Below are 27,268 nucleotides of genomic sequence, written 5' to 3'. Positions count from 1 at the left end.
AATGATCAACTTAGACTAATGTGACAAAACACAACAAACAATCCCTGACAGCCACCCACAGCAGTCCCATCCCCAAAAGTCTTCTGCCTGCTGAAGCCAGCACAAGCCTTTTAAGCACTGAATCCAGGTGAGCCTCGTTGGACAATCAGTGGCCACACCTGTGCAGGAGAAAAATAGAAAGGGAACAAAACAGCACAGGGAACAGCCATAACAACGATTCTCAGATGTTCAATAGAAAGCATACAAACAATATTCCATCTTTAAAAGCAGTTTTAATGTACAATCCCGTCAAATATGACAGACAGATTCCTTTTCTCTTTTTCAATAACTCTCACATATATGAATTTATAAAGAATACACACATCTTTTATGTTTCACTCATATATAGACAAAGAGTGGCTCCAGTGTACAATTAAAAAGCTGCATTTATTTGTGTATTTGTGATCTTGACAAGAGTCATGCTTCGTCTATGTAAAAGAACCTTTTGTGTTCTGATGTTCGCTGCACAATCATCAAGTTGCTGCCAATTTTGCTTTAAGAAGGCCTTCTGATAAAGATGTGCTGTGTACAAGCACAACTATTTATGATGAGTAATGAAATACTTTTTAAAAATATTTACAAAAGTCAGTGTAAATTGAAGAGCAAGGTTAGAATTAAATGAGGGACCAGCCATTTGGCACACAGTCAGTGTAGTTAGAAGATATAGAGTTCATTTCCACTGATGCTTTGGAGCCTTTGTGTACAAACAGAAGTGTTCTTCACCTCTACAGACGAACAGTCAACATTAAAAACGGGCCCAAAAATACTGTAAGCAGGTTTTCCATGATTCCGTCAATGGCCTATTGGTGATTCTCTCCCTTTGCCTTGTAGCCCCGCTACAGAAGTGACGTCGATGTTCAACACAAGGTCTGAGACAGGAACTCTTTGTCCACTTCAGCCGGCCAACACTACTGTTGTAGTGATTAACATAGGCTCTCTCCCAGAAAGGAAAATGTTGTCAAAATGAAGGTCTGACTCGTCAGAGTAAAGAGTGCGCCTTATAAATATTATAATTGGCCATTAAACTAAAGAGTCTTTGAATGTAGTGACCATGTGACGTATACACTGAGGGAACATGTATCACAGCAAACGACCACTCCTCTGTGCTCCTCCTCTTCTTCGTCATCCTGCTGCCGACTCCGCGTCTCCTCCTCTACCTCCTCGACAGAGACGTCAAACCTTCCTCCACAGCGACAGCTGTATGTGTACACACACTGACCTGAAACAAAACACACATTAGATGAAACTAGCATCTAGTAGAAAATAGTACCTCAAGAGATTTAACTATTCAAATAATGTACAATAGTTAAAACCTTTTTTGAACATTGATTTAAACACAATTAAAAAAAAGTGTATATATTTGTGTCTGTCGGTAGTACAATATGTGCAGTTACCCTGGTCCCAGGTCATGTCCTCCAAATAAACCGTAGAATCCACTGGCCAGTCCTGTTTCAGCTCCTCTGCTGGAGAGGGTGAAAAAGGGAGGATGACACAAAGATTTGGGAAACATCTCTTAAGACCATTAGGTTTCAAATGACTGCTACACGTTGCTATGCATGGGGCATAACAGAGCTGTTGGGGTTCGGTGCCTCGGTCAAGGGCCGCTTGCCCTGGAACCTCTCCAGCTAACAGTCCATATTATGGTCTGCATTGAGACTTGAACCGGCAACCCTGCAGTTCCCAACCATAGTCCCAAACGGACTAAGCTACTGCTTCTACTTTAGTCACGTTTTGTGTGATTGTCTCCTGAACAAAAACAAAACACAGTTTCACAAGCACGTTTTTAATTCCTCTCAGAGCTTCAAAAAGTGTTCCTCCATGATCTTAGGCTTTCTTTGATAATGCTTTAGGGCATCAATACTGCAACTGGTTGTAGTAAAAGTTCCTGAAGAAGAATTAACTCTCTGAAAAAAGCTTTAGTTTTGAATAACAAGTGGACTGAAAAACCTCTAAAGCCTCAGGAATTTTCATGAAATGGATATTATAATCCCGAAGGCCTGGCCATTAAAGTGTTGATATTCACAAAGAGAAAAAGAAGAACGGAAGACATCAATGAATGAACGGATGAACAGTGATGGAAGGAAGCCTTAATGGATGGACTGACAGAAGGTGAGCAGCTGGGTGTTCACACACTTTTAGGTTTCACAGTTCACTCTTGAGGAAACAGTCATTATCAAGTCGTACAGTTTGACGGTGATAATGACTTTGAACCATGAATAATTAGTGCTACATTTTACCTGCTTTTTAATTACTGTTCTTCTATGTGGAGTGTGTGCTGCTTAACTAGTGTTAACTCGACATTAGATTAATGAGCGAGAGGACGTTTGAGAAAGACTATAACAAAGTTAACACATGGATTTATGGACATGGTTATATCTGCAGAGACATTTGGCTCGTCTAACTAGTTTCCATGGCTGTGTTGATATTTCCAAAATCCACTACTGTTTATTACTGTACATTTAAAGCAGGGGTCTCAAACTCAAAACTGGCATGGGGCCCCTGGAGGCACTGTCACCTTCAAGGACGGCCACTAGAAACACCAAGAAAATGGAAATAGTTCTGCAAATGGACTTTCTGTTTCCACACATCACCAAAAAAACTACAAACAGCAGTTTATATACATTTTCAAAACAAGTGCAAGTTTGTGTTCTCTTTATAACTTGAATAACTACAATTAACTTAAATCAAATAATTAATAAAAACCTGCACTGAACTAAAAACACAGTTCCCCTACATTAACCCTGCATTCTGTTACAACTACTAGTCCGTTTTTTCTGCCCATCATGGACCGGTATAGACCAGTGGTGATGCCCACCAGTCTATTCCCAGTGAACTGTGCGTCTGAGAGCTGCTGAAAAATGTTCTTAGCTGGAGTGCAGCCATGTAGTGCGTACAAACTTTCCTGTCACTTTTTGGTCTTTAAATGCCCTTGATAAATATGACCAGCCAATCTGCTCTACCAGTTTTTGTTGATAGAGAAATATAGTTGAACAGACTCCATTACAGAACATTAGTAACTACACACAAGCACTCTTTCAGAAACTGTCCCTCCGTGAATGTTTTCTCCCTTTTGGCAATAAATTCAGTCGCCACATAACTGAACCCCCCCAAAAAAACAAAATAAATGATTTTCTCAAGATGGAACACTGAACCCATTAATATTACATTGTCAACAATAGACAATGTAAACATTGAGTGTGTCCAACAGTTTAATACTACATCACAGTGCTCTTCACTTTATCACAGACAGATTTCGAAATCATCATTTTGACCTCTGTCGATCTGTAGGATGGCCCTCGTTGGGTCAATGAAGAATTCAGCACAGTATTTTGTTAAATTACAATTCATAGGTAAAGTCCCACCTTACCTGACTAATCTCTTGTCTGTAAAATGTTCAAGCACATCTCAAAACTGGATCACTTTGAAAAATAGCAAGGTTCAGTACTGAATGGGGAAAGACAGCTTTTAGCTTTTAGCAAGACGTTGAGTGCTGCACCCGATATGTGGGATAAATTTTCAAATGACGGCCAAGCTGCCCTCTCTTGTTTCATACGGAGTTTTTTAAGATCTCGTGTCTGAACTACCTCAAGACAGAAATTATCGTTCCAAAAAACAAGTTCTACGGGGACACAGGTGCAGAGCCAGGAGATTCTTAAAGTTATCCAAGAAGGATAATCACAAAAATCACGCAGACTTTATGAACGCTTTAAAGTGATTCCATGTGATACCCTATGTTCGGGAGCTACACAAGTGTTCTTGGTTTTATTTGTGTGTTAAATTTTTTTTTGAATTGTTCATGGAGAGGAAAACTACTTAAAAAGGAAAGCTAAGAAATTCAGTTAAACTGTATATAAAATGTTTTATGCATCTCCTTTACAAAACCAAATAAAAAATTGAATGAAAAAAAAAAAAAATCACGCAGGAAGGGGGGAGGGAACAAAAACAATTATAGAGCCAAAACACCCTTCTAACCTAAATAATCCCCCAAAAAGGATTAAGAACACCACTGCTGCCAAGCAGCTGGCTCTAAACTAAAGGTGAAGGCCTTCGCACTCACATAAACACACTATGGCCCCAAAAAGAGTTTGTGTATTTGAGCACACAGACAACAAGAGACAACACAGGGAGACGCTCTCACTACCTCTGAAGGTGAGATAATGAGTCAGCACACAGCACTGAAGTCCAACAGTTATATATAAGCTCCCCACACCTGGTTTTAATCAAGGCCAATCAGCCACACACACACCTGACTCTGCTCTGAGAGATGATTCCCCTCCCACACTCAGTGAGAGTCCACGGTGATCTCCCCTACTTACCTCTGACAACATTAGACTCTTCACCTAATCAGCCTGCTCATTATTAGACGTGTGTGTATCTCTGACTGATTCTGATGCATATTCAGCATGCAGTGTTTCTAACGCATCGCTGTTTCACAGACAGGCAGCGACTGTGACATGATGTTGCTATCGTTACGTTAGCTGCAGACACGGTGAAAGTGCTCGGCTTACATAATCGAGAAACCCAAGAGTATTTGAGGGCTTTAATTGACCAAAAGGAGTTAAAATAAGAAACGAAGTCACGTCCTCTGTGTTCTCCATTGTGCCGACTCTGCGATCCCGCTCTGTGTAAACTAAAGGACCCTTTATGATCACGCGAGGCCATGCTTGCGTCGTATCACAGCGTGATGATGTGGGTAGTGGTACACTTTATTTCATTTGCCGTGATGGAAGCGAGTACTCGTGATTGGGGATGTGTTTCTGCACCATGAAAACAAATTGCGAGTGTGGCTAGTCAGTCCCCATTAACCTAACTGTGCCAATCTACCAGCAGTCCCCGTGGAGCCTTGGCTTAACCCTGGGATGGCTGTGTGACGGTACCAAGGAAGTGTGACGAAAGGCAGGTCTTAGTGAGTCAGAGCTTGTCACAAGGTTTAAGATTGGATCTCATATCGTAAGTAAAACGTCTGTGCTGTCTAAAGACCAAGACTGAGCGTCTCCACTGATTGTCAGGGGCAATGAATCAGGTTCATGGAAAACCATAGTCTCAGGCATGTGGATGAAAAAAGCAGATCAACTGATGTGTGATCCGATGTGACGTCGTACCTCTCCTCTGTAAGTCATACTGTCTCCTGCTGTTGCCGTCACTCAGAATCCTCCAGGCTGCGTCTACTTCTAAAAACTTCTTCACAGCAGACTCGGCTTCTGAAGAAGATGCATCGCGCAGACGGTCTGGATGGTACTGCGTTGTCACACACAGAAAGACCACACATCAAATTTCCAAAAGGAGAACTTATACAACAGGATTTTTTAAAGTCACTCAGATCGATCCACAGTTTGGAGTGTGCTATTATATGAAGACACTTTTTCCTACAGTATGCAGCCTGCAGGGATTCGTATAACTGTCGAGGTGTGCGGAGCAGTGTGTTTACCTGTAAGGCCAGCTGCTGGTATCTGTGTCTGAGCTCTTGGAGAGAGTCAGAGGGGCTTGCTCCTAAGACAGCATACAGGTCTTTCTCTGCTGCTTCGCACATCACTGCTGCAATACAACAAAGACATCAGACAAACATTTTAGTAACACGTTGAACAGCACCAGTCATTTAGTCTTTCTACTTTCCTTTCGGGAACAATTATGCAGTAAGAAAAACGAGGCAACAGCTTTTTATGTTGAAAACGTGACTGGTTATGTGAATTTAATTCACGTCTGGTTAAAAAACTGGAATTCCCACCTCTCGCTGCAAAATGGCACTATCAGAGGCGCGGCAGGCAGAAATACATCCCATCAGTGCCTTTGGATTTGAAAAGGAGTGTATTGAATAACAAAGCTGCTGTTGGTGTCCCTTCTGACATTTTAATTCCTTTCTGAAGACAAAAAAAAAGCTTTTTTCTCTGTGTCAAATTGAGCTTTGATTCCAATCAATTCAAGTCAAGGCTAAAAGGCCTTAAAGAGCATATTGCAGGTTAAAAAAAAGTTGAGATTAACACTTCATGTTGTCAGATAAGGGCTGTAGAATAAGTACATCAATTTTCTGTATGTTCTTCAACACATAAGTGCTCTAATTTAGAGGAGAAAGTGGCTGTTTTTAGCGTAGCTGTTTAGAACTCGCTTTTTTTCAACAACGCGTCATATGACGTAACGTAAGGGAGTCGTGTTCTGTCACTCTGCTTTGATCGGCTTTATGCGTACGTGTATGAATGAATGAATGAAGCCTTTATTGCCCCTGGGGGAACTTGTCTTGCACCGAGAGCATGAAACACTTTACAAACAAACATTTAGAAAGCAGCACAAAAGAATTAAAGCACAAAAAACAGGCTGAAACATGATTAAAGAGGTGTAATGATACGTGGTAGTGAGTGAGAACAGACAGGATGCCTCCCTGCTATAGTTTGTAACTTGCGCGGCGCACATTCGGGTGCATAGTGTAAGTGGCTTGATTATTCATAGTGTGTTTTGGTGAATTATTCCCACTACCTCAGAAACGATCGAACAGACACGTTGAATATTTCGGCATCAGACACAAAAGCGTTTCCTTATTAATGATTTAAATCTCTGGGTGTTTAACATCAAATATTCTATACGCAGACAGAAAGCGTTTAATGATTTGATCTGCTGGAATCCTCTGTTATATTCTCTAGTGTGAGCGTAATAGACACCGGACAGTCTGTATTAATATATGTAGTCATACGATTTATTATAAATCCAACTCTGTTGCAAGAGAGCGTGTGTGTGTGTGTGTGTGTGTGTGTGTGTGTGTGTGCGCAGTGGGGAAAGACGGAACGCGCGGTTTGGAAACAAAACGAAACACAAGCTTTACGTCTGTCGGTCCTCTATCACATTAAAATGTTAAACTTTTTGTAGTAGCCTAATATATGTGCAAAAGCACGCATTAAAGTGTGGAGTGTGTGCGCTGTTGTGCATGTTTGTGTGGACGTGCGCTGTGAACTCATGTCAGGAGAATCCTGCAACATACACTGTATTTTCTATAACAACGTGAGCACTGGGCTGCATCAGGAATAAACAATAAAGACATAGTGCTGCATTTGCACAGGCCGTGTAATCGGGTTTTATGTCACTCTCTCTCTCTCTCTCTCTCTAAAGGAATACATATTTTCTTCCTATTTATTGACGGGAGTGACACTCGGATCCATGCTTTTCTATGTTAAACAGACGGGGATTCAGCGGGACTCCCTTATGTTACGTCACAGCCAAATGCGGAAGTAAAGAGCAAAGACGTGCGAAAACGTACTAAAATGTCTCCAGGAGACCCTGTGGGTTATTAATTTCAGAATTTCTTTAAAAACAGTATTGTTAACGTATTTTCCTATGATTAGTTAAGTTTTGTCTTTAACCTGCAATATGCTCTTTAAGTACCGGTCCTCATTTTTGAAGCTCTAAACCCCTTACTGGTATTCAACATGTGAAAAGACATCAGAAGACTTTGGTTTTGTATTTTATATGATACCATTTAGGGCCTTATTTAATGTGCATACATGAACTCATTTTTGCACTGCTATATATAAAAAAAAAAAAAAATCAAGTTTATCATTTAATTTAAAAAAAAAAGTGTGCTTATCCTTTTAGTCCAGAGCAGCTGCCTGACTTAAATCACAATTTAAATGAAACAACTATAAAATGAGTATTCTGTATGATTCATAAAGTAAGGCTCAAGGTAGGACAGTTGTCGTCATGGTCTTGATCATGTCTGGACATGGATCTACTGTAATGATGGTAATAAAGCTTGAGACATGTTTACATCTTAAAGCAAAATGTTAAAATCAAGAATAATGAAGTTCATGCAGGTCTCCATCACACTCGTTATCTTAAACTCGTTATGATGCAGGCACAGCAAAGAACTAGGCTGTATGCATGTTAACGTGATAACATGTTTATATAAACACAGCCTCGTGGATGGATAATATATGGACCACACGTTTTACATAAACCTCTCCTTTTATGTACGTACAGGTTATTCAGTCTCATATTCTTTTATCTTTGAGTTAATTCTTATCCAACACACCTTCAAATGTAGCTGTCACCTGAGACGAGACATAATAATGTTCAACGATGAATCCTCCAATAAACAAACACGCCGAGCCGGTTGTCACTTCCGCATGGAGCGAGGAGTCGGCTTCTTCTTCTTCTTCTCTTCTCTGCTCCGCAAACAGTCTCTTTAACGCACTACCGCCATCTTCCTCCGATATAGAAGATTGCAAGCGTAAATAGCTGTAGTAGAAAATAAATGAACACCTCTTAAGAAAATAAACATTTAAACAGTAAAATAATGTTTTTTTTGCTGTGACATGTGACAAGAGCTAAGCTCCTCATTCATTAAACTTTATAACCTACCTATCTGACTCAGTTCGTTATTTCATGCTTTAAAAACATATTGTCACACTTTCTCTACTTGTTTATTTCTTCATGTGATTTCATCAGTGTTTAAAATATTTTTCTTTTTGTTTGGTTCATTATACCTTATAAAGCTACAATTCTCTAATGTTATATAAAACGTTCATGCTAAATGGTATAAAAATGATGCTTTAGGATGTAAAGATTAATCGTAAAATCATGATAAATCTAATTAAAAGGTGTCGAGAGTCACATCGGTACTCTGAAAAATTAATCACAATAATATCATAAGCGTCAGCAGCTGCAGAGTCACCACAATGAGAAGCTTGAAAAACATGAAAGCGCCATGGGTTGCAGCCCCTAAAGGAATCTTTTTCCCTCATAATTTGTCTGCAGTCTCATTTTGTAAAATAAATCATGAGAGAATCGTATGGTGAACATAGTTGAATTGTTGTGAATATAGTTGAGTTTGTTGAATCGTTACATCCCTATGCTTTAGTGTTATTAAAAAATAAAAAACAAAGCATTGTGTAATAATTATTATGCAGTGTATGAAGTTATATTCGCTCTAAGTTGAAACATACACAAAGGAGTACTGATTTTGTAGTAGACAGGACATACATTTTAAATGCTGTGGTTGCTTGTGTTTGTTGCTGTACAAAGCAACAATGGCAGTCCTGAACCGTTTTCACACAAACAGAAACCTCCTGAAAAACTCAGATTCTACCCAAAGTTTCTCCTGCCAGACCCCTAGTATTTTTTCCACAGAAATTCCAGAGGGGCTGATGTGAGAACGCAGCGGCATATTCTCCGGAGAATTCACCTTAAGCCAAATGGAGTGGAGTTACATTTATTCCCTGTGATTCCTGCACGGTGCAGAGAGTGTCTGTGCACGACCACTACGATCTCCATGCACGTTATTAGACAGCTTCATTATTTTATTTATTTTCATTTGTCTTTTATTTTAGCAGGGAGGACCCACTGACACCGAGGTCTCTATTCCAGGGGTGCTATTTTTCTGTTTGCCCATATGTTGTTCTTCGCTCTTTGGTGGATGTTGAACTTTCGTTGGACTGCACATCGCATTGGTATAAAGGCAGATATTGTCATTATAGCGTTGTGTCGCGTACTGGCTTTGGCCGCTGTTCCACGTTGTTTCTTTTAGGTCTCCTCTTAGCCAAAGTAATCCCCCGCCCCCCGTCCCCCCTCCTGTCTGACAGGCATTAATAAGAGCAACCCATCCGGGTACTTTGCCCAAACGATGCTGTTCCCACCCCTTTCTAAATGAGAAAGTTACTTCTGCATGAATGGCGGCAAATAGAAAATTACGCATTGCCCATTTGCATGAGGAAAAAAAATACTACAGCATAGCAAGCCAAATTTGAGCTAGATCGCTATGGCCAGTCCATTGGACAATTACATTATTAGGTTGCCTGAAGACAATCTGCGTTATTAGATAGAAAAAATAAACGACATAGACCTCCAAGAGTGTACGTTCATCATCTCTTCCCATAAATGGACCAGCGACCCCACCTTGTGGCCGGAGAATGAATACGGCGACATTAACAATTACCATATTGAATCTCAAGGTAATGACATCCCTTACCTTTTCTGTTGCTAAGAGTCTTTATTTTTTAAGTTTGTGTCAATAATGGAAACAATAACGTAATAAGCTAGCGCCCTGCAACTGTAGGCTACGATTGTTTTCACCCAAAAGGGGGCGTGGTCATTCCTCATGCTGTGAGGAATATATGTAAACAGCTAGGTCGGCAGAATTTCCAGAGCAGTCCTCCCATAATTGTCTAGATATTATCCGGAGTGTATGTGTGAAAACGGCTCGAGTGAAACCACTGAAACACAGATTTAAACTCCACTGCCAAGCCTCTGAAACTGCCGCCAAGAAAAAGCAGCACCAGACCACATGCTGAGAAATGTGTCCTGACAATACAGACCATGAAGCGATCTGTTAATTGAAATGGGAATAGATGAGATGAGGTGACACGCCGACACCTTTATGATCTGACTTCCTGTCTGCCACTCACTTATGGCTCTTTAACAGGACCGTAGGGGGTAGAGGGGGAGGGGAGGGATAGACGCAGGGTGACTGACATTGTTGTGCACTTAATTATTTCTCCATTTTGGTTGAATTAAGGCTCAATTAGTCAAGTGACAAAATATAAATAGTTTGATTGGGAAGCTGTGCTTAGCACTTTTTTTGAATGCACATGCAGTGTGTGCAGTCTCATGCATCAAATTGTTTTAGAGAATGCATACAGTAAAATAAAATATAGGCAGATAAAAAGTGCTTCAAAAACACACAACATAAAACATTGCTAAGTTACAAAATTATTAATAATAATGAATTTAATAAAGCCTTCCAATAAAGATTTAAAAATAGGTAATTAGTTTGCCAACCTAATATCTTTGGGGAAGGGAGTTTAGGGGCTCTGACGGTATACGCCTGGTCACCGTTGGTGACCAGCCTTGACCTAAGAACAACTAACGATGGTAACCTTGAGGATCTTAGAGCACTTTAGAGCTGAATGTGTCACACGTCCTGTAATGTAAGGAGGGGGCCAGACCATGTTGTGTTTTTAAGTTATTGATCCCCCTCCATCGAATTCCCCCTCCACCTCCATCTCTCCGTTGGTGCATGTCCATTGGATCCTGTTTGTGCATGTGTATTCTTCAGTCTATGTGAGTGTTGCATGATCATCTGAGTGTAAACACCGAATTTCCCCTTGCAGGGATCAATAAAGTAAAAATTAATCTTACCAGTAGATTTTATATTGGAACAATGACCAACAATTTGCTTTATGTGTGATCAGACCCAAAAATGTTTACCTCTGTGTTCCCTGTATTCAGCTGCAGAACATTACAGCTCATCCATCTGTTTGTGGTGGCTATGCACTCCATTAAATTGTTCAAGTGGCAGATGTTATTGGACTGAAGCAACAGCCATATTTGCCTGTTGTCAGTATAACAGTGATAAGAGAGCCCATGAAAATGATTCATTATATATTTTCTAATGGAAGCATATCAAAGGGAAAAACCAAGAATTGAACCCTGTGGAAATGTGTACAACATGAGGTCAGAGGAAGAAACATAACATAATGTATATATATATATATAACAATATATACACACACACACACACACACACACACACACACACACACAATTATATACACAAATGAGGTAGATTTAGGATTAAACATCACAAACAGTTTCAGTGATAACACTCTACAGACTTTAGATGTTCATTGACTTTACAGCTGTATACCTACATTGTGTAAGATGTGGGCATCTGTTCACTCAACTCACTGGGATTGTCTAAAAGACCTGGAGTGTGACGTGATTGTGAAAAATCATCTAAACACTCAAAATGTGGTTCTTATCAAATTTGGCTGAAATCAAGCAGCAACCTCCAGAGTTGCAAAGAAATGAATGCTGGAGTTAAACTTGTAAATACAGCAGTTCCTTGAGGGTCCATTTGTAGCTGACTGGCCCAGAAATCCCATTAACATCCATGTTAAGCGGTAAAAAGCATGTTAACAGTCTAGTACAAAAAACAATTTTGTTCTCAATAGCTCATGTCCGTATTGGTTTTGCACTGCGATAACTCATACATGTGACTTGGTTTAGAGCAGGAAAGTAAATATTTAATAGATGAAGCAAGATTGTCTTGCTGTATAATGCAACATGGTATTTGATGCACTCGTAATGTCTGCATTATAAACAGTCCATGGCTAAAATGTGGATATAACTATACCGTGATGGAAAAAAGACACAATCTGTGAGATTGCAAGACGGGACAAACAAACAAAGAAAATGAATAATATCAATAAAGTCTTGATCAGTCTCTGTAAAGCAAAATTCTTTCAATTTTGGCAAAAAAAAATTATACAAATTGGTGTCATTTGCAATGCATAAGAAATTGCTTTTAGGCTGGGTTAACAAATTTGTGTAAAAAAAAAAATATATATAATAATAATAAAAATAATTAGCTCTGTTGTGCAACATAATAGAATCGAAAGAATGAGTCAATGTAAAAAAGAAAAGTTTGAGGAAGGGAAGTTTAAAATGTGTATTTTGAAACAAATATTTAAGAATTAAAACATCTAAAACTCTCCAGAGAGATCTGAAGAAAAAAAAAATGTCACCTGCCCAATTACAGTAAGTAATTGTGTTAAGTACTGCATAATAAATATTTATTAATGTCCAAAAAGAACTCTAGAACTGCTCCAGGGTTTACAGAGCTTATTGAAACTTTTTTGGTTGAGTGTGTGTGTGTGTGTGTGTGTGCGCACGCCCGCGCGTGTGTGTGTGTATGCTGGCTAGCACTCTCAGAGCAGAGCAGCTGTTCATTAGAAATGTGTGAAGACACAACACAAAGACGATAATAACAGCAATCTCTTGCTCATTAAAGGCAGAAAAGAACAACTAGACGCACACACAGACACACACACGGGCTTGTCTACCTGCTTGTGATCATAAAGCTGTTGTTAATTACAAAGGACAATATAAAAAAACATGATAAACAAGCAGACTATATGCAGCTACAACCTGTCAGTCAGACAGAATCACTGACCCACACATCAGCCTCATATCTGACTCTGAGCAGAGTAACTGAAGGATAGACACACACAGCTGTTCTTCAGAAAGGTGTTAACTAAACTAATAATCATTAACAGTAAAAACAAAAAACAATTGTGCATTAAGAGGCCTAGCATTAACTAAATCCACTGTTGTTGTTATTGTCTGTGATGTTTTTGGATGATATAACCAACCAAAATTTTTATGCACGACTCTACATGGCAATGTTGTTGGCTTACTGTATTTTATAAAAGATGTGAAACTGGTCAAAAGCTGAGTGTATCTGTTTTAATGATATACTTTCTTTTTTTATTGTTTTATTTAATAAGCAGCAGCTACCAAAACAAGGTACATAGTTTGCATGCAGAATTCAAACAACTGGGATAAAAGCAGGCAAAGGAAGAGTCACTTTAACTGAAAAGTTCCAAAACAAGTGTAAATCTGAAAAAGTACTGATTTAACATCTTCGTTTTCAACTTGTCAGGCACAGGGCAAGGGTTATCAACATCCTGTTGACATAGATAACACCACCTGAAGTGACTGAAAAATAAAATGAAACAAACGTGCATCTGCAAGTCACTCTGCATGTACTGTAGGACTTTATAAAAGAAAAAGGACTTTAAACGCATGTGCGTGTGTACCTGTGTGACGTTTGTGAAATAATCACATGCGTGCGTACATGCGCCGTGCATGCAACCATTCTGCGCACCATTGCACACATACACAAGCGCACACTCACATTAACAGACAGAAAGACTGTTTACCTACCACCTGGTTCCCTCTCTCGGCCTGGTGACACACTCACAACTTCATAGAGTGAGTGTGTCAGTGTGTCTAAGTTCATGTATTATGTAGTGTGTGTGTGTGTGTGTGTGTGTGTGTGTGTGTGTGTGTGTGTGTGTGTGTGTGTTTGTGTGTGTGAGCAGGTTTGTGCGTCTACGTGATTGATGATGGGTCATATCTTGCTGTGCTCTGAAACACTTCACTGGTTTAAAAACTGCTGAACCAGCAAGATACTGTCTTCACATGTGTGTGTGCCTCAGTGAATCTGAGCCAGAAAAACACAGCTGGTCAACAGAAGTTCCCGGACAGCTGCTTCCTAAATAACGCCTCTGTACACACAAAAAAGATCACAGCATGTCTGTCAACTGTGCTAGCAGGTTTCAAGGTTTCAACACTGCAACGATGTTTGACTGGCTCTGTGTTCATTTAGAACTGGTCATCATTCAGTATTACAACTTAGTTTGTGATGTTGTAAATATTCCAGAAGTACCTTTAAGTCAGCAGAGAGTATGATGGGTACCCACTGTTCATAAGGGTGTGATTCCTTTCACTGTCTCATGTATGCGTGCATACTGTTTGTGTTTTGTTTGTTCTCTCATGAGTGCATTCTTTAGGAGCGGACTGAGTGTCAGGCTTAGCACACGCATTGACACATTTATAAGTGTGGGGCATGTGTATGTGTTCAAGCGTGCAGAGAAATAATTCTAAGTGTGTGTGTGTTGAAGCGTGCTGTCTTAATTATGTGTATTCAGTGGAAGCAAAAGTTCATTAAAACTACAATAAGAAGAAACAACTTTGGACTCGACTCGTCGTGTCGAACTACCATATTAAAACTTAATACTTTCACGTGGAATTAAAATGTATAAAACAGAGCATTATTGTTACGATCTCCGACTGGATCGGACCCAAAAGCACCACTCGTAAAACAGGTTCAAACAAGTGTCCAATTTAATAAACAATTAAGTGACAGTGAGGGGGAGGGGGTGATGCATCCAAGGATCCCAATGGTGAGGTGAACACTCGGTCCGAGTGTGATGTGAGTCTCCAATCCCGTGGTGAAGTTCCTCCTGAGAATATCAGCAGGCAGTGAGCAGATAGTGAAGAACACACACGAATCCAAAAAACGACGATCTGAAGTGGGGAAGCACAGAGGAGTTAGTACCCAGCTTAACCAAGCTAGATGAAAAATACAAAAAGGCTGTGATCCACAAACCACTACTACCACACTGGTAGACGCAACGATCTGGCGCAGAGGCAGAGGAAATCCAGGTTTAAGTACAGCCAGGGTTGATGAAGAGATTAGGTACACCTGGTGCAGCCAGCACCCAGGTAGCCACGCCTACAGCCACACAAAGAGACTAACAGGGGAAAGAAACATGAGGATCACAGACAGGGAATACAAACAACACAACGGGGAAGGAGGGACCTGCCATGATGGGATCATGACAATTAGGTTGGTAACTCTAGCTTAACTTCACCTTGCTGCACCAGCTATTCATTCAACAACGATCCCTAACAATAGATTGATAAACCAGTCATTCACCAACCAATCCTTTGTAATTATCATAGCATAAAATTTTAAACAATAAGTCCACCCGCATAGTTGTTTAAAGACATCACAATCAAGATAGTACAGAGTGAAGTTGCCATTGCTTTTAATTACCAGAGAGCAATTTGTTGCTGTTTAGTTTTGACTTCTTCAGAGGTCCAATATGTAAGATATCTCCTGAATTAGACCATAAAATGACAATACTATGCCATCACACAAGGAAACGTGCTATGTTGAAATACCAGCTTCTCTGACAGCATCACAGCAGCCAGTATGTCCTCTATAAGTTTTTTTTGTTTGTTTTTGTTTTGACCAGAGAAGGTAGAAAGATTTAAGTTACCTCTACACAGTTGTTTTGGACACAAATGGCAAACCAATAGGCGTTGCTGCAATGGAAGCAAATTGGTTCAGATAAAACTAATTCTACCCAACCTAAAAAGATGCAGCATTTTTGGAATAAGCTCCACAACCAGAAACATGGTAAACCAGGATAAATATTGGGGGTGCTTTTGAAAAATGGAAAGGGATTAGAACGCAGAAAGGTTTCAATATGTGCAAGTGTGCAAGTAGAGAAGAGGGGGGGAAACAGCTGTCTTCAATATTTAAAATTTTTAAAAAAAGTTGTAAAAGCTATTCTTTTTCTATGCTTTTATCCGAAGCAACGTACATCTTAAGTACAGTGTTGCACACTTTTACACAAAGGGATTTTTTTTTCTTCTTTTACTTTGGTCTGAAACACAGAGACACAAACATATGAACTCAGCGAGGCTGTACATTCTCGAACATCTGGGTCAACTGAGCTACACGCTTGGCATCAAAGACCCCTGAGCTGCCCCCAAAAGTGCATGTGTGATACCTCTTTGATTCGATCCACAAATGTACAGACTAAAATATGACGGTGCCTTTGTACAGGAATAACTATCAGTATGACCGAACAAGATGATAAATAAATTGTTAAAATAATATGTGAAGGGGGTGCCTCGTCTCCAAGAACATGCCTGAGATAATATGGACCTGACAACAACACAAGCAGGATCTAGAAAAGAGGAAACAATGTCAGTCATTGCAAACAGCTTTAAGTCCTGGGCTGGCCCCAGAATACTTGTCTGACCTCATTGTGGTCCACCAGGAGATAGAGCGTTCGCAGTTGCAGCCCCCACTCTGTGGAACTCCTTACCTTTGGCTGTGCGCACTGCGAACTGCCTCTCAACTTTTAAAACACAGCTGAAAACACATCTGTTTTCTTTAGCTTTTAACAGTGTATAAGTCACTTTTATTGGGTTTTATTGTTGTGCTTATTGTTTCTGCTGTTCGTGGTGGGGGGATTACTGTCTTTCACTGTAAAGCACTTTGGTTGGCGACTCGCTGTTTTAAATGTGCTATATACATAAAGTTGACATTGACAAGTCCGATCGAACACAGAGGTGCTGACAGGCATCGCACAGAGGCAAAGCACAACATTAACAGCAGTTCTTAAGAGCTCTAACGAGTTTAAAAACCATCGCAAAGATTGTGGTTATCATATAAACCAATGTCATCATCATCATCATCATTATGAAGGTTGTAGGTATTCATGAAAGAGTTGGGTCTTTAGCTTTTTCATGGAGGGGCAAAGGGTCTCTGGAGATCAAATGGTGTTTGGAACAATGATCAGTTGAAGATCAGTCAAGCTGTTGCATTTTGAATCATCTGCAGAAGTTTGATAGTGTATGTAGGAGAACCTGCCTGTAGCATGTTCTGAAGGTTCTGGCAGTTGAGGCCTGGTCTTCCTGATGTTGTACAGGACAAATTGACATGACCGGGCAATCAAGGCAACTTGAAACTTAAATATAAGCTGGTTATCAATCATGACAACCAGGATTCCAGGCAGACTTTGATGGTATGAGTTAGGCTGCACCAAGCTGGATACTGATCTGTGGTTACAAAGAGGGACTGGCTGGGATGACAAGGAGTGCAGTCTTAGAATGGTTGAGTTGAAGGTGGCGCTAGAAAAATACACCAGAGGTTTGGAGAGGAATGCACAAAAAGACTCAGTGTTGAGTGAAAAAAGGGACAGCAAAAGGGTACACTGTAGTGGGAGTGTTTACTTGTGGTCTACTTGATTTTTGAATGCTTTAGGAATCCCTCTAACAACCTCTTCTTACTGCAGCAGTTATTCTTTATGTCAAATAATGCCATGGAAGGGTTTAATTTGGAGTAGGTGGGAAGCCTGATGTCTCACCAAAGATTGCCTTTTACATCTCTATGCAACATCAATCAATCAATCAATCAATCTTTATTTATATAGCGTCAATTCATAACAGGCGTTATCTCAAGACACTTTACAAAAGCAGGTAAAGGACCTTACTGTTTGTCTGTTAACATTAACAAAAGAGCAGGTAACAAAACCATGCTCATTGCTATGTTTACAAAAAGCAGGTAAAGGACCTTACTGATGGCTATATTACAAGAGCCCAGCTTAATCCGTCATAGGCAAGAAAAACTTCCTTTTAACAGGCAGAAATCTTCAGCAGACCCGGGCTCATGACGGAACAGCCATCTGCTAAACTGTGCTGGGCTTGAAAATGGGATGGGGGAGATGGGACAAGATGCAGAAAGAAGAATAGATGACAAAACTTCTGAATATGACATTGCTAGATAATGCTCTCGGCCAGATTTGTACTTCACCGTAACCTGACAGAACTCACCACTGGATGTAATCATGATTTTCAAGACCCTGCATAGTAGGTGTTGTAAACAATAAGCCCTTGAAAATGACTGTTTGAACACCAACTAACTAATGAAGCACTTGTCAACTAGCAGATTGCATCTTTACTCCAGCGACTGGCAATTTTCCGCTCAATTGTATCATCACTGTGCTCACTGATCTGACTTCAAAGTGTCTCTCTCTAATTTATCATCTTTCTTATATGTGCAATAAAGTTTGTGTCCAACTTTCTAATTACTCATCTGACTGCAATATTATTTCTGTGAGTGAATGACCTGTCTGCACATCATGATGACACAGAGAACAGAGCTGTGAAAAATGTAAATTTAACATTTAATCAATTTGTGCTGTGGATCACAAATCATCAAGGGGCCATTTATTTTGAAGTCTTATTCAGATTCTTAAAATAACTAAATTGTTATTCACCTTATGAATAAGATTTTTCATTTCTTGCATTGGTTTTTATTGAGGAAAAACTGTACCAAATAGGCCTATGTTTGATATCCAAATCCAAGAAAAAACTGTGATGTCCTCAGAGAAGAGAAATAAACCAGGTGCTGGTGTGCATGCTCATGGTCACCACCATCTCCCCATCAGATACAGCCATACTGAAAATTATTTTTTTTAAAAAGCCAGGGAATTGTGCAGTGCCTGAGCACGGAACAGAGCGGTCACACTGGCCAAATGAACTGATGGACTTCAGGGTTGAAGTGTGTATATTATATGTTGTTAACCTGTCGCAGGTAGGGGACTTTGAGATACTGTAGCTAAAGCTTACAGTGTTGAAGCTCCTTCTCAGAAGGACTTAAATGGGACATCACGTAAGGTTCAGAGGGACACCAGGGGAGTTCAATCAGGAGAGACAAGTGATATTAAGAATTAATTTATTACAGTCAAAAAGTGACAGAATAAGATTTGACAGAATGTTTTGGCGCTTGGACTCTATGGGGTGGAAGATGTGATTTAGTGATGAAGTCCTGCTCGTCATTAGGATAGATCCCCCATGGAGTCTAGACCCAGGTGGTTGAGGACTGATGATTTGATGAGACCGAGTTGGAGAAGAATTGATGGGAGTTGACTCTGCTTCTGAAGATGGCGGTGATGGGGAGGTGGAGGGGCGCACGAAGCCAGCTTGAAAGAACTAGGGAAGAAAAAGGATCATATTTAAAAGGAGAGCTGAATGATGATAGGCCGAAAACGAAGGAGGAACGCTGCGCCATTGGTTAGATGAGGTCCGGTGACAGAACAGCTGATTAACCCACGGACGGCCCAAACTGACAGCTCGAGAATGACAGCGGAAATGAGATAGCGTGAAAAGGGTGACTGAGAAACCTGATTGTGGATCACTTCAAGTCTTCCTTACTGAACTTTCGCTAAGCTTCATTTAGGGGAGGTGTATGGTTTTTTTTGGGGGGGGGGGTTTAATGTTATGTTTCAGACATGTTTGTAGCTTGTTTTCTCACACTATGCTTACACAGTACGGCCAGTCACTTTGCACTGTTTAATAGGATTTTATTCAGCAGTTAAAAAAATAGTACATTAGAGTTCCTGACTTACTGGCATTCTTTCAAAATAATCCCTGTTCCACAACACTGCTCCTTGATTTTTTTTTTAATGAATTCATCAATTTAAGACAAAGATCAGGTAATTTTGTGTCACGGTTTATTTAAATAATGGAAAAAAGTACGATATAATTTCTTACCAAACAATAGAAGAAGTTCTGATTTCTTTTAAGTATTCTGAGTCACATCACCTCTGCCAGATCCAACCTCACACACACACACACACACACACGCATGAATTTAAAGGCACCTACTCTACTATTTTTTCTTTCCAAACACAAAATTCGCACACGTGCGCAGACAAAAACTCTGAACTAATGAAGTGTAAACGATATTCTCTCCAGACCATCTCTACAAAAAAGGAATTTGCACTTTATGAAACCGTTGCCACAAAGACATCTTACAGGCACACACCTCGTAGCTTTTAAAGGTGTCATTTGTCCGCTTCAGTAACCCCGATGAATACTCACCCTGACAGCTCTTAGAAAAGAAAGGAGCAGAGAGGAGTCTTGTCAGGATTAAAAAACAAAGTAATAAAAAAATTCAAACAATAAACATTTGCAATCAAAAGCAAAATGTCATTAGTTTTCTGTTATTGACAAGTTTGTAAAATATGTTACCTTTAAGCTGAGAGTATACTTTTTTTTATACTGTTTGAATTTACCACTGCTTTTATTTTGGAATAAAGGAAGGACCTTCTTGAAGGTCAAAGGTTACAATATTAAAACAATGTCAGCCATATCAGAAATTGAGTAAATGCAGGAAATACAACACTTCCCAAAGGTCGAATCGCAGGGCTTGCAGTTGCATCAATTCAGTGCAGTTAAACTTAATTGTGTTGAGGACATTTGTAAGAACTTGACTTCACATATGAAATGATTCAGGGAGACTCATATGGCTTAAGTTGAAGAAAGTGTATACAAGACTCCAGAGGAGAAGTGAGCTAACAGAAAAGAGTGTGAAGCTCTGTCTTGCTTGGTCAATTCTGCCAGACCCTCCAAAAAGGCATCGCATATATCCAGAACACAGTGTTGATGTCAGGGTTGATTACCCCATCTAAACTAGTATGTTTGTCTTAAGACAATTTAAAACAGATACTAAGCCAAACAACATCGCAGATACTGTATGGGGAAGACCCTTGACACGTTATGATGTCTGACCTCAGGAGCATTGAATAGACAATATAATGTCCATAGATCTGAATCTCAATAAGTTCAGAATTTCCACCACATATGGACTCACGCGTAAAATTAACATTACAAAAAACGCACTTTGAAACATTTGTATGACAACTGCATGCATATCTAGCTGCACAGAAGCCAGCATGCAACTAGATGAAAAGTTATTAAAAGAGATCATTCTCAATGTCTCATAGAATCAGAAAAAAAAAACAAATTCTGCCATCTGCTGGTTTTTTATTGGATCATATCAATTCTGTTGCAAAAGAAACATGTCTGGTTCGTCAATGTTTGGTGAAATTATGTTTAATCGTCTTAGAATATAAAGTTTACAGATGCAATATTCATTTAATTTCATTACACCTGATTGAAGCAGAAGTTTATTGGTTGACTCCGGGCTGCACTAAACTCAGATGCAAATCTGATGGCATCATCACTGTGGTAATAGAGAGCCTCTTTTGGTTTAACAAAGTTCATTTTAACTTTTATGTATTTTTTCCTCTCTAATTTTTGCCTAAACTGTGTACCTGACTTCTTTTAATAATGCTGATTTGACTTCTTTTTCTTTTTCACATTGAATTTTGCAGCTTTTGCAGGGTACATAGTAACTTGGATGTCTAATAGTCATGCCTGGTCGGGATTGTTTAATTTGAAAAAGAAAAAAAATGCTGAGGCTTTTTAGGTCAGGTAGATTCAATTATCTGAACCAGACTCCTGTTTTCCTGGCGAAGCTAATGTCGATTAAAATTGGGGATGCCTTAGAACTGCTCATAACAAATATAGACGGTACTGGACAGGCATTAAAACTTTGGAGGAGGACACACAGCAGTGTTGTAAGAGAAGCTATCACTGTGACATCAGCAAGTTTCTTTAATGTCTGATTATAAAGTAAGGTTGTTTTATGACTTAATTCATAATAATTAACACTGGATGTTACCATCAAATAATTCCGTAACAAAGATTCTTTTTTCTTTTTTTTAAGATTTATTTTAGGGCATTTTGTGCCTTTATTAGAGTGATGGGACAGTGGACAGAGATGTAAATTGGGGAGAGAGAGAGGGGACTGACATGCAGGAAGGAAGCCATAGGCCAGTCTCGAACCCTGGGTGCCCACGTAGAGAACTATGGCCTCCATACATGGGGACGCGTGCACTAACCACTGTGCCAGCCTTAAAACATAAATAGTGATAAAGGAAACCTGGAGAAAAACGGTGCAGTTTTAGTAATCTGCAGCCTGGGATTAGAAAATGTGTGACATGAAAGGGATACTTCACCCATTTGCATGAAGCTGTGTATCATTAGAAACATGGTAGTAGTGAATGGTCGTGAATCCAACCCTTATTTTGCCCTGAGATGAGAAAAATGTGTTTTTCTTTGCTTGAAAGTTTTCTTCATGTGATACAAAAAGCGTCATATTGCATCACATGAAGAAAATTTCCAGGCAAAGAAAAATAGATTAATAGACATTAATAGATATACTGTATATACGTGGCACCACAACGCCCCCCCCCCCCCCCCCCCCCCCCATGTATCTGTTTGTCGAACATGTCGATCCATCTTTCACACAGAATGATAATCTTCGGACAGTCTAACACCGTCTAAAGTTAAATGACTTGGAAAAAGCATCAGTGCCTTCAAACAATACAGACGTCCAAACATGTGCTGCAGCCTGTCAGTGAGTGTCTGTGACCTGTAACGTCTGCTTCACTGGCTGCTTGTTGACTTGACAAGGCTCTTTGTCCTTTAGAACGTCCTCAGACACACACACACACACACACACACACACACACACGTCACAGCAGGAGGGGAGAGATGAGCCTTTTAGCTAATGAGCTTTTTTCATTCCCCACACTCAAACTCTCTACCTCTACAAATATTCTCCTGCCTACGTTCTACCGTGACTCCTCTGTCTGACAAGCTATCGTCAATTTGTAGAATCCACATGAGAGCATATGTCAGCACCCTAGCGTCTCGAGGTCCAATGTCGATTGAGCAGCATACAAAATTAGTAGTCTAAACACAGTTAATTGAGAGTGATCTTAAAAGGACCGACATGACTTCTGTCCTCGAGCAGGACTTGCCCAAAGTAGATTCTTAAGGACTCTTGTGGAAAAAGTGTTTTGATGAGTTTAACGAGGATGAAAAGAGACACTATTGAATACAAACAGCGTGTATGATCTTCTCAATAATGACCGGTCACCTGTGTGACAAGCCAAATCTCAATTATCTGATGTTAGATGACCTGTGAAAACATGTCTGCTGAACCAGACAAGATGAGACTAAAAGATGAGAAAGTATTAGCGACAGAGGGTGTAAAAACCAGCAGAGTGCATTCACATTTGAAGTCTAAACACATACACTTACAGCTCCCATAAGCTCCAGTGCCATCACATTCAACTATACAGTAGTGAGTGTTATTGGTCAGTTTTCTATTCAGGGACCCTGAGATAACTAGATCTAACAATATTTTACCCAGAAATTCCACCAGATACGTGTGCATTGCATGACTGCTCCAGTCCGTTACAGCTCTGTGCACCTTCATCTGTCAACACCCACCAGCTGCGGCACAGAAAGCAGAGCCAGACAGCTGGCTGGCAGATACAAAGGAATTCCCGCAGTAATTTTACAGATTCTCAAGTGACAGCGCGAATCTGTATGACTGGATGTATGTACTGTAGTAAAAAAACATATAAAAGCATTTAAAAAGACATAAACACACATTCCGTCATTCTTGAACCGTCAAAACTGAGTTTTTTATTCTGAAAATAAATCTGATGTTGAAGGTTTCTGTGTCGCACTTCTCCCGCTTGTTCTTTTCTCTGCTGAATTGATGCGCTAGCATCCGGCAAAAAGTTTGCCTTGTTTATCCACTGTGGAGGGCTCCAGACTGCCGGAGTTATTAAAGTGAAAACCTATCAGGTCCACTGCCGTAACAGAGCGGAGAGAGACCAAACACATCTGGTAGAAGTTGGCCATCAAGCAGTGGCTCTCAACTTGTGGGTAGGACCCAAAAGTGGGTCGCAGAGTCGTTTTCAGTGGGATGCCATAGTTTTGGAAAAAAAGTAAAAATCTTTATAAAGCAATTTTTCAACAACAATGTTTTCACTGCCCTATCATTGTTTTATACCCTTTGAGGTCCAAACTGCTTTTTTATCAAATAAATCAGATTTGTGAAAAGAACATTTAACTTACAAATACACTCAACAAAAATATAAACGCAACACTTTTGTTTTTGCTCCCATTTGTCATGAGATGGACTCAAAGATCTAAAATTCATTCCAGATACACAATATTACCATTTCTCTCAAACATTGTTCATAAATCTGTCTAAATGTGTGATAGTGAGCACTTTTGCTTTGCTGAGACAATCCATCCCACCTCACAGGTGTGCCACATCAAGATGCTCATCAGACACCATGATTAGTGCATAGGTGTACCTTAGACTGTCCACAATAAAAGGCCACCCTGAAATGTGCAGTTTTTGCTTTATTGAGGGTCTGGGGACTCAGAACCAGTCAGTATCTGGTGTGACCACCATTTGCCTCATGCAGTGCAACACATCTTCTTCGCATAGAGTTTATCAGATTGTCAATTGTGGCCTGTGGAATGTTGGTCCACTCCTCTTCAATGGCTGTGCGAAGTTGCTGGATATTAGTGGGAACTGGTACGCGCTGTCGTATACGCCGGTCAAGCACATCCCAAACATGCTCAATGGGTGACATGTCCGGTGAGTATGCTGGCCATGCAAGAACTGGGACATTTTCAGCTTCCAAGAATTGTGTACAGATCCTTGCAACATGGGGCCGTGCATTATCTTGCTGAAACATGAGGTGATGTTCATGGATGTATGGCACAACAATGGGCCTCAGGATCTCATCACGGTATCTCTGTGCATTCAAAATGCCATCAATAAAATGCACCTGTGTTCTTCGTCCATAACAGATGCCTGCCCATACCATAACCCCACCACCACCATGGGCCACTCGATCCACAACATTGACATCAGCAAAGCGCTCACCCACACGACGCCACACACGCTGTCTGCCATCTGCCCTGAACAATGTAAACCGAGATTCATCCGTGAAGAGAACACCTCTCCAACGTGCCAGACGCCATCGAATGTGAGCATTTGCCCACTCAAGTCTGTTACGGCGACGATCTGGAGTCAGGTTAAGACCCCGATGAGGACGACGAGCATGCAGTTGAGCTTCCCTGAGACGGTTTCTGACAGTTTGTGCAGAAATTCTTTGGTTATGCAAACCAATTGTTTCAGCAGCTGTCTGAGTAGCTGGTCTCAGACGATCTTGGAGGTGAACCTGCTGGATGTGGAGGTCCTGGGCTGGTGTGGTTACACGTGGTCTGCGGTTGTGAGGCCGGTTGGATGTACTGCCATATTCTCTGAAACGCCTTTGGAGACGGCTTATGGTGGAGAAATGAACATTCAATGCCCGAGCAACAGATCTGGTTGACATTCCTGCTGTCAGCATGCCAATTGCACGCTCCCTCAATGCTTGCGCCATCTGTGGCATTTTGCTGTGAGACAAAACTGCACATTTCAGGGTGGCCTTTTATTGTGGACAGTCTAAGGTACACCTGTGCACTAATCATGGTGTCTGATGAGCATCTTGATGTGGCACACCTGTGAGGTGGGATGGATTGTCTCAGCAAAGCAAAAGTGCTCACTATCACACATTTAGACAGATTTGTGAACAATGTTTGAGAGAAATGGTAATATTGTGTATCTGGAATGAATTTTAGATCTTTGAGTCCATCTCATGACAAATGGGAGCAAAAACAAAAGTGTTGCGTTTATATTTTTGTTGAGTATATATAATGAGTTAAAGCAGTGGTTCTAAACTATTTTCTGTCATGCCCCACCGAGGGGACAGACAGAGAATATTCCCAAATGGAAATGCTATTGAGAACTTGATAATATTTATTTGTACAAACCACTGTATGAATTGCTGGCCCCAGTATTCTGCATACAATCACCTGATAATCAAAATAGATTATGTTGTATTTCCTGGTCTTATTATATTTATGCCGGTTACCGTCACTTGCTTTTCTTGCCTCTGACGTCTCCTCCATTTTTCTTTTCACTCCTGTCAGAAACTTCTCCAGCTCTCCTCTGTCAGCTCTGTACACCAGTGTGCCTGTGTACTTCTTCTACTGATTTGAACAGGCAGCCTGTTGATTAGTTTGAGCACTGCTGCCACCTCGTGACTGGAGGCTTCCCCTTGCCTCTGACACCTCACCCAGAACCCTGTTTGGGACAAAAACACTGCCATACATGGGTGGCAGGAACTCAGTCTGTGAGGACTTAGGTTATCAGTTTAAGTCCTGGCATGGACTGGAAATTGTCCTGGTAGCTCACTCAAGTATTTTTTTTTGTTGGGGTCCGTCTCAACTATCATTCTCAAAGTAGGGGTCACGAGATGTCATCAATTTCAGCCATTGTTGTAAATATATACTGTATATAAAAAGGTAGTTTAACTTTTAAAAAAAAAGCAAAAAAAATCTTATCATTATTTAAATGAAAAGTCAATCAATAAGTCAAAGTATTTATACATGTAAGTGTGCAAATGTAGGTTTCTGCTTCTCTTTAAAGAAGATCATATTCAACTTCTAGCCTTTCTAACGAGAAATCATCAGGATTTTAGGCAGTTGCATTCTGTTGTGTTACAAGTGATCGGATAGACCTATTACTGTGAGTTTGTGCCTTATATTAAACTGCACATTTAGAGAGTGCAGTTTAATGTGCCTCACAGAAACCTGGCTGACTAAAAAACCCGGACGCTAACGTGGATCTACCGGGCTTCACTACAGTGAACAGTGCGGACAGAGACACGAAACGTAGCGGCAAACGGAAAGGAGAAGGACTTGTGCTGTTTATAAACACCAGATGGTGCCACCATGGACATGTTACTGTGAAGGAGGCAATGTGCAGCAAAGACATCGAGCTGCTGGCGGTAGGTCTCCGTCCTTACTACATGCCCAGGGAGTTCTCCCACGCCATTGTTGTTTGTGTTTACATTCCTCAGCGAGCGCACGTCGAGACTGCGTGTGACGTCATCCACTCGAACATCTCGAGATTACAAACATTGCAACCTGATGCTTTCATTGCCATCTCAGGGGACTTTAACCACGTGACATTGAACTCTACACTACCGGACTTTCACCAGTTTGTAAGCTGTCCCACCAGGAAGAACAGGACAATAGACCTCCTGTATGCAAACATGAAGGACGCCTACACTGCCACCCCCTTACCACCTCTGGGGAAGTCCGATCACAACCTGGTAAGACTAAGATCCAGAGACAACCGGTAACAACACGCACCTTCAGAAAGTGGTCTCCTGAGGCAGAGGAGGCTCTCAGAGACTGTTTTGAGACCACTGACTGGAATGCCCTGCAAGAGACTCATGGTGATGACATTGAGGGGGTCACACACTGCACAACTGACTACATGAACTTCTGTATGGACGTTGTGGTTCCCACTAAAACTGTGCGCTGC

General features: G+C 40.5%; 1 protein-coding gene across 1 annotated transcript; it reads right to left on the bottom strand.

Moving 5' to 3' along the window:
• Nucleotides 1–252: 252 nt before the first annotated feature.
• Nucleotides 253–25,886, bottom strand: dnajc24 (DnaJ (Hsp40) homolog, subfamily C, member 24). Its single transcript, XM_079345300.1, has 6 exons — nt 25,809–25,886; nt 8,054–8,259; nt 5,468–5,574; nt 5,142–5,277; nt 1,434–1,502; nt 253–1,258 (listed from the first exon to the last, which is right to left on the bottom strand). The coding sequence occupies exons 3-6, from the start codon at nt 5,567–5,569 to the stop codon at nt 1,065–1,067; spliced, it is 501 nt and encodes a 166-aa protein (XP_079201426.1). The 5' UTR covers nt 5,570–5,574; nt 8,054–8,259; nt 25,809–25,886; the 3' UTR covers nt 253–1,064.
• Between the last annotated feature and the right edge of the window lie 1,382 nt (nt 25,887–27,268).

The sequence above is a fragment of the Symphodus melops genome (genome assembly GCF_947650265.1).
Source record: "Symphodus melops genome assembly, chromosome: 6".
Classification (NCBI taxonomy): Eukaryota; Metazoa; Chordata; class Actinopteri; order Labriformes; family Labridae; genus Symphodus; species Symphodus melops.
Note: the sequence above shows the minus strand (reverse complement) of the source record. Positions and strands in the feature narration are given on the sequence as shown.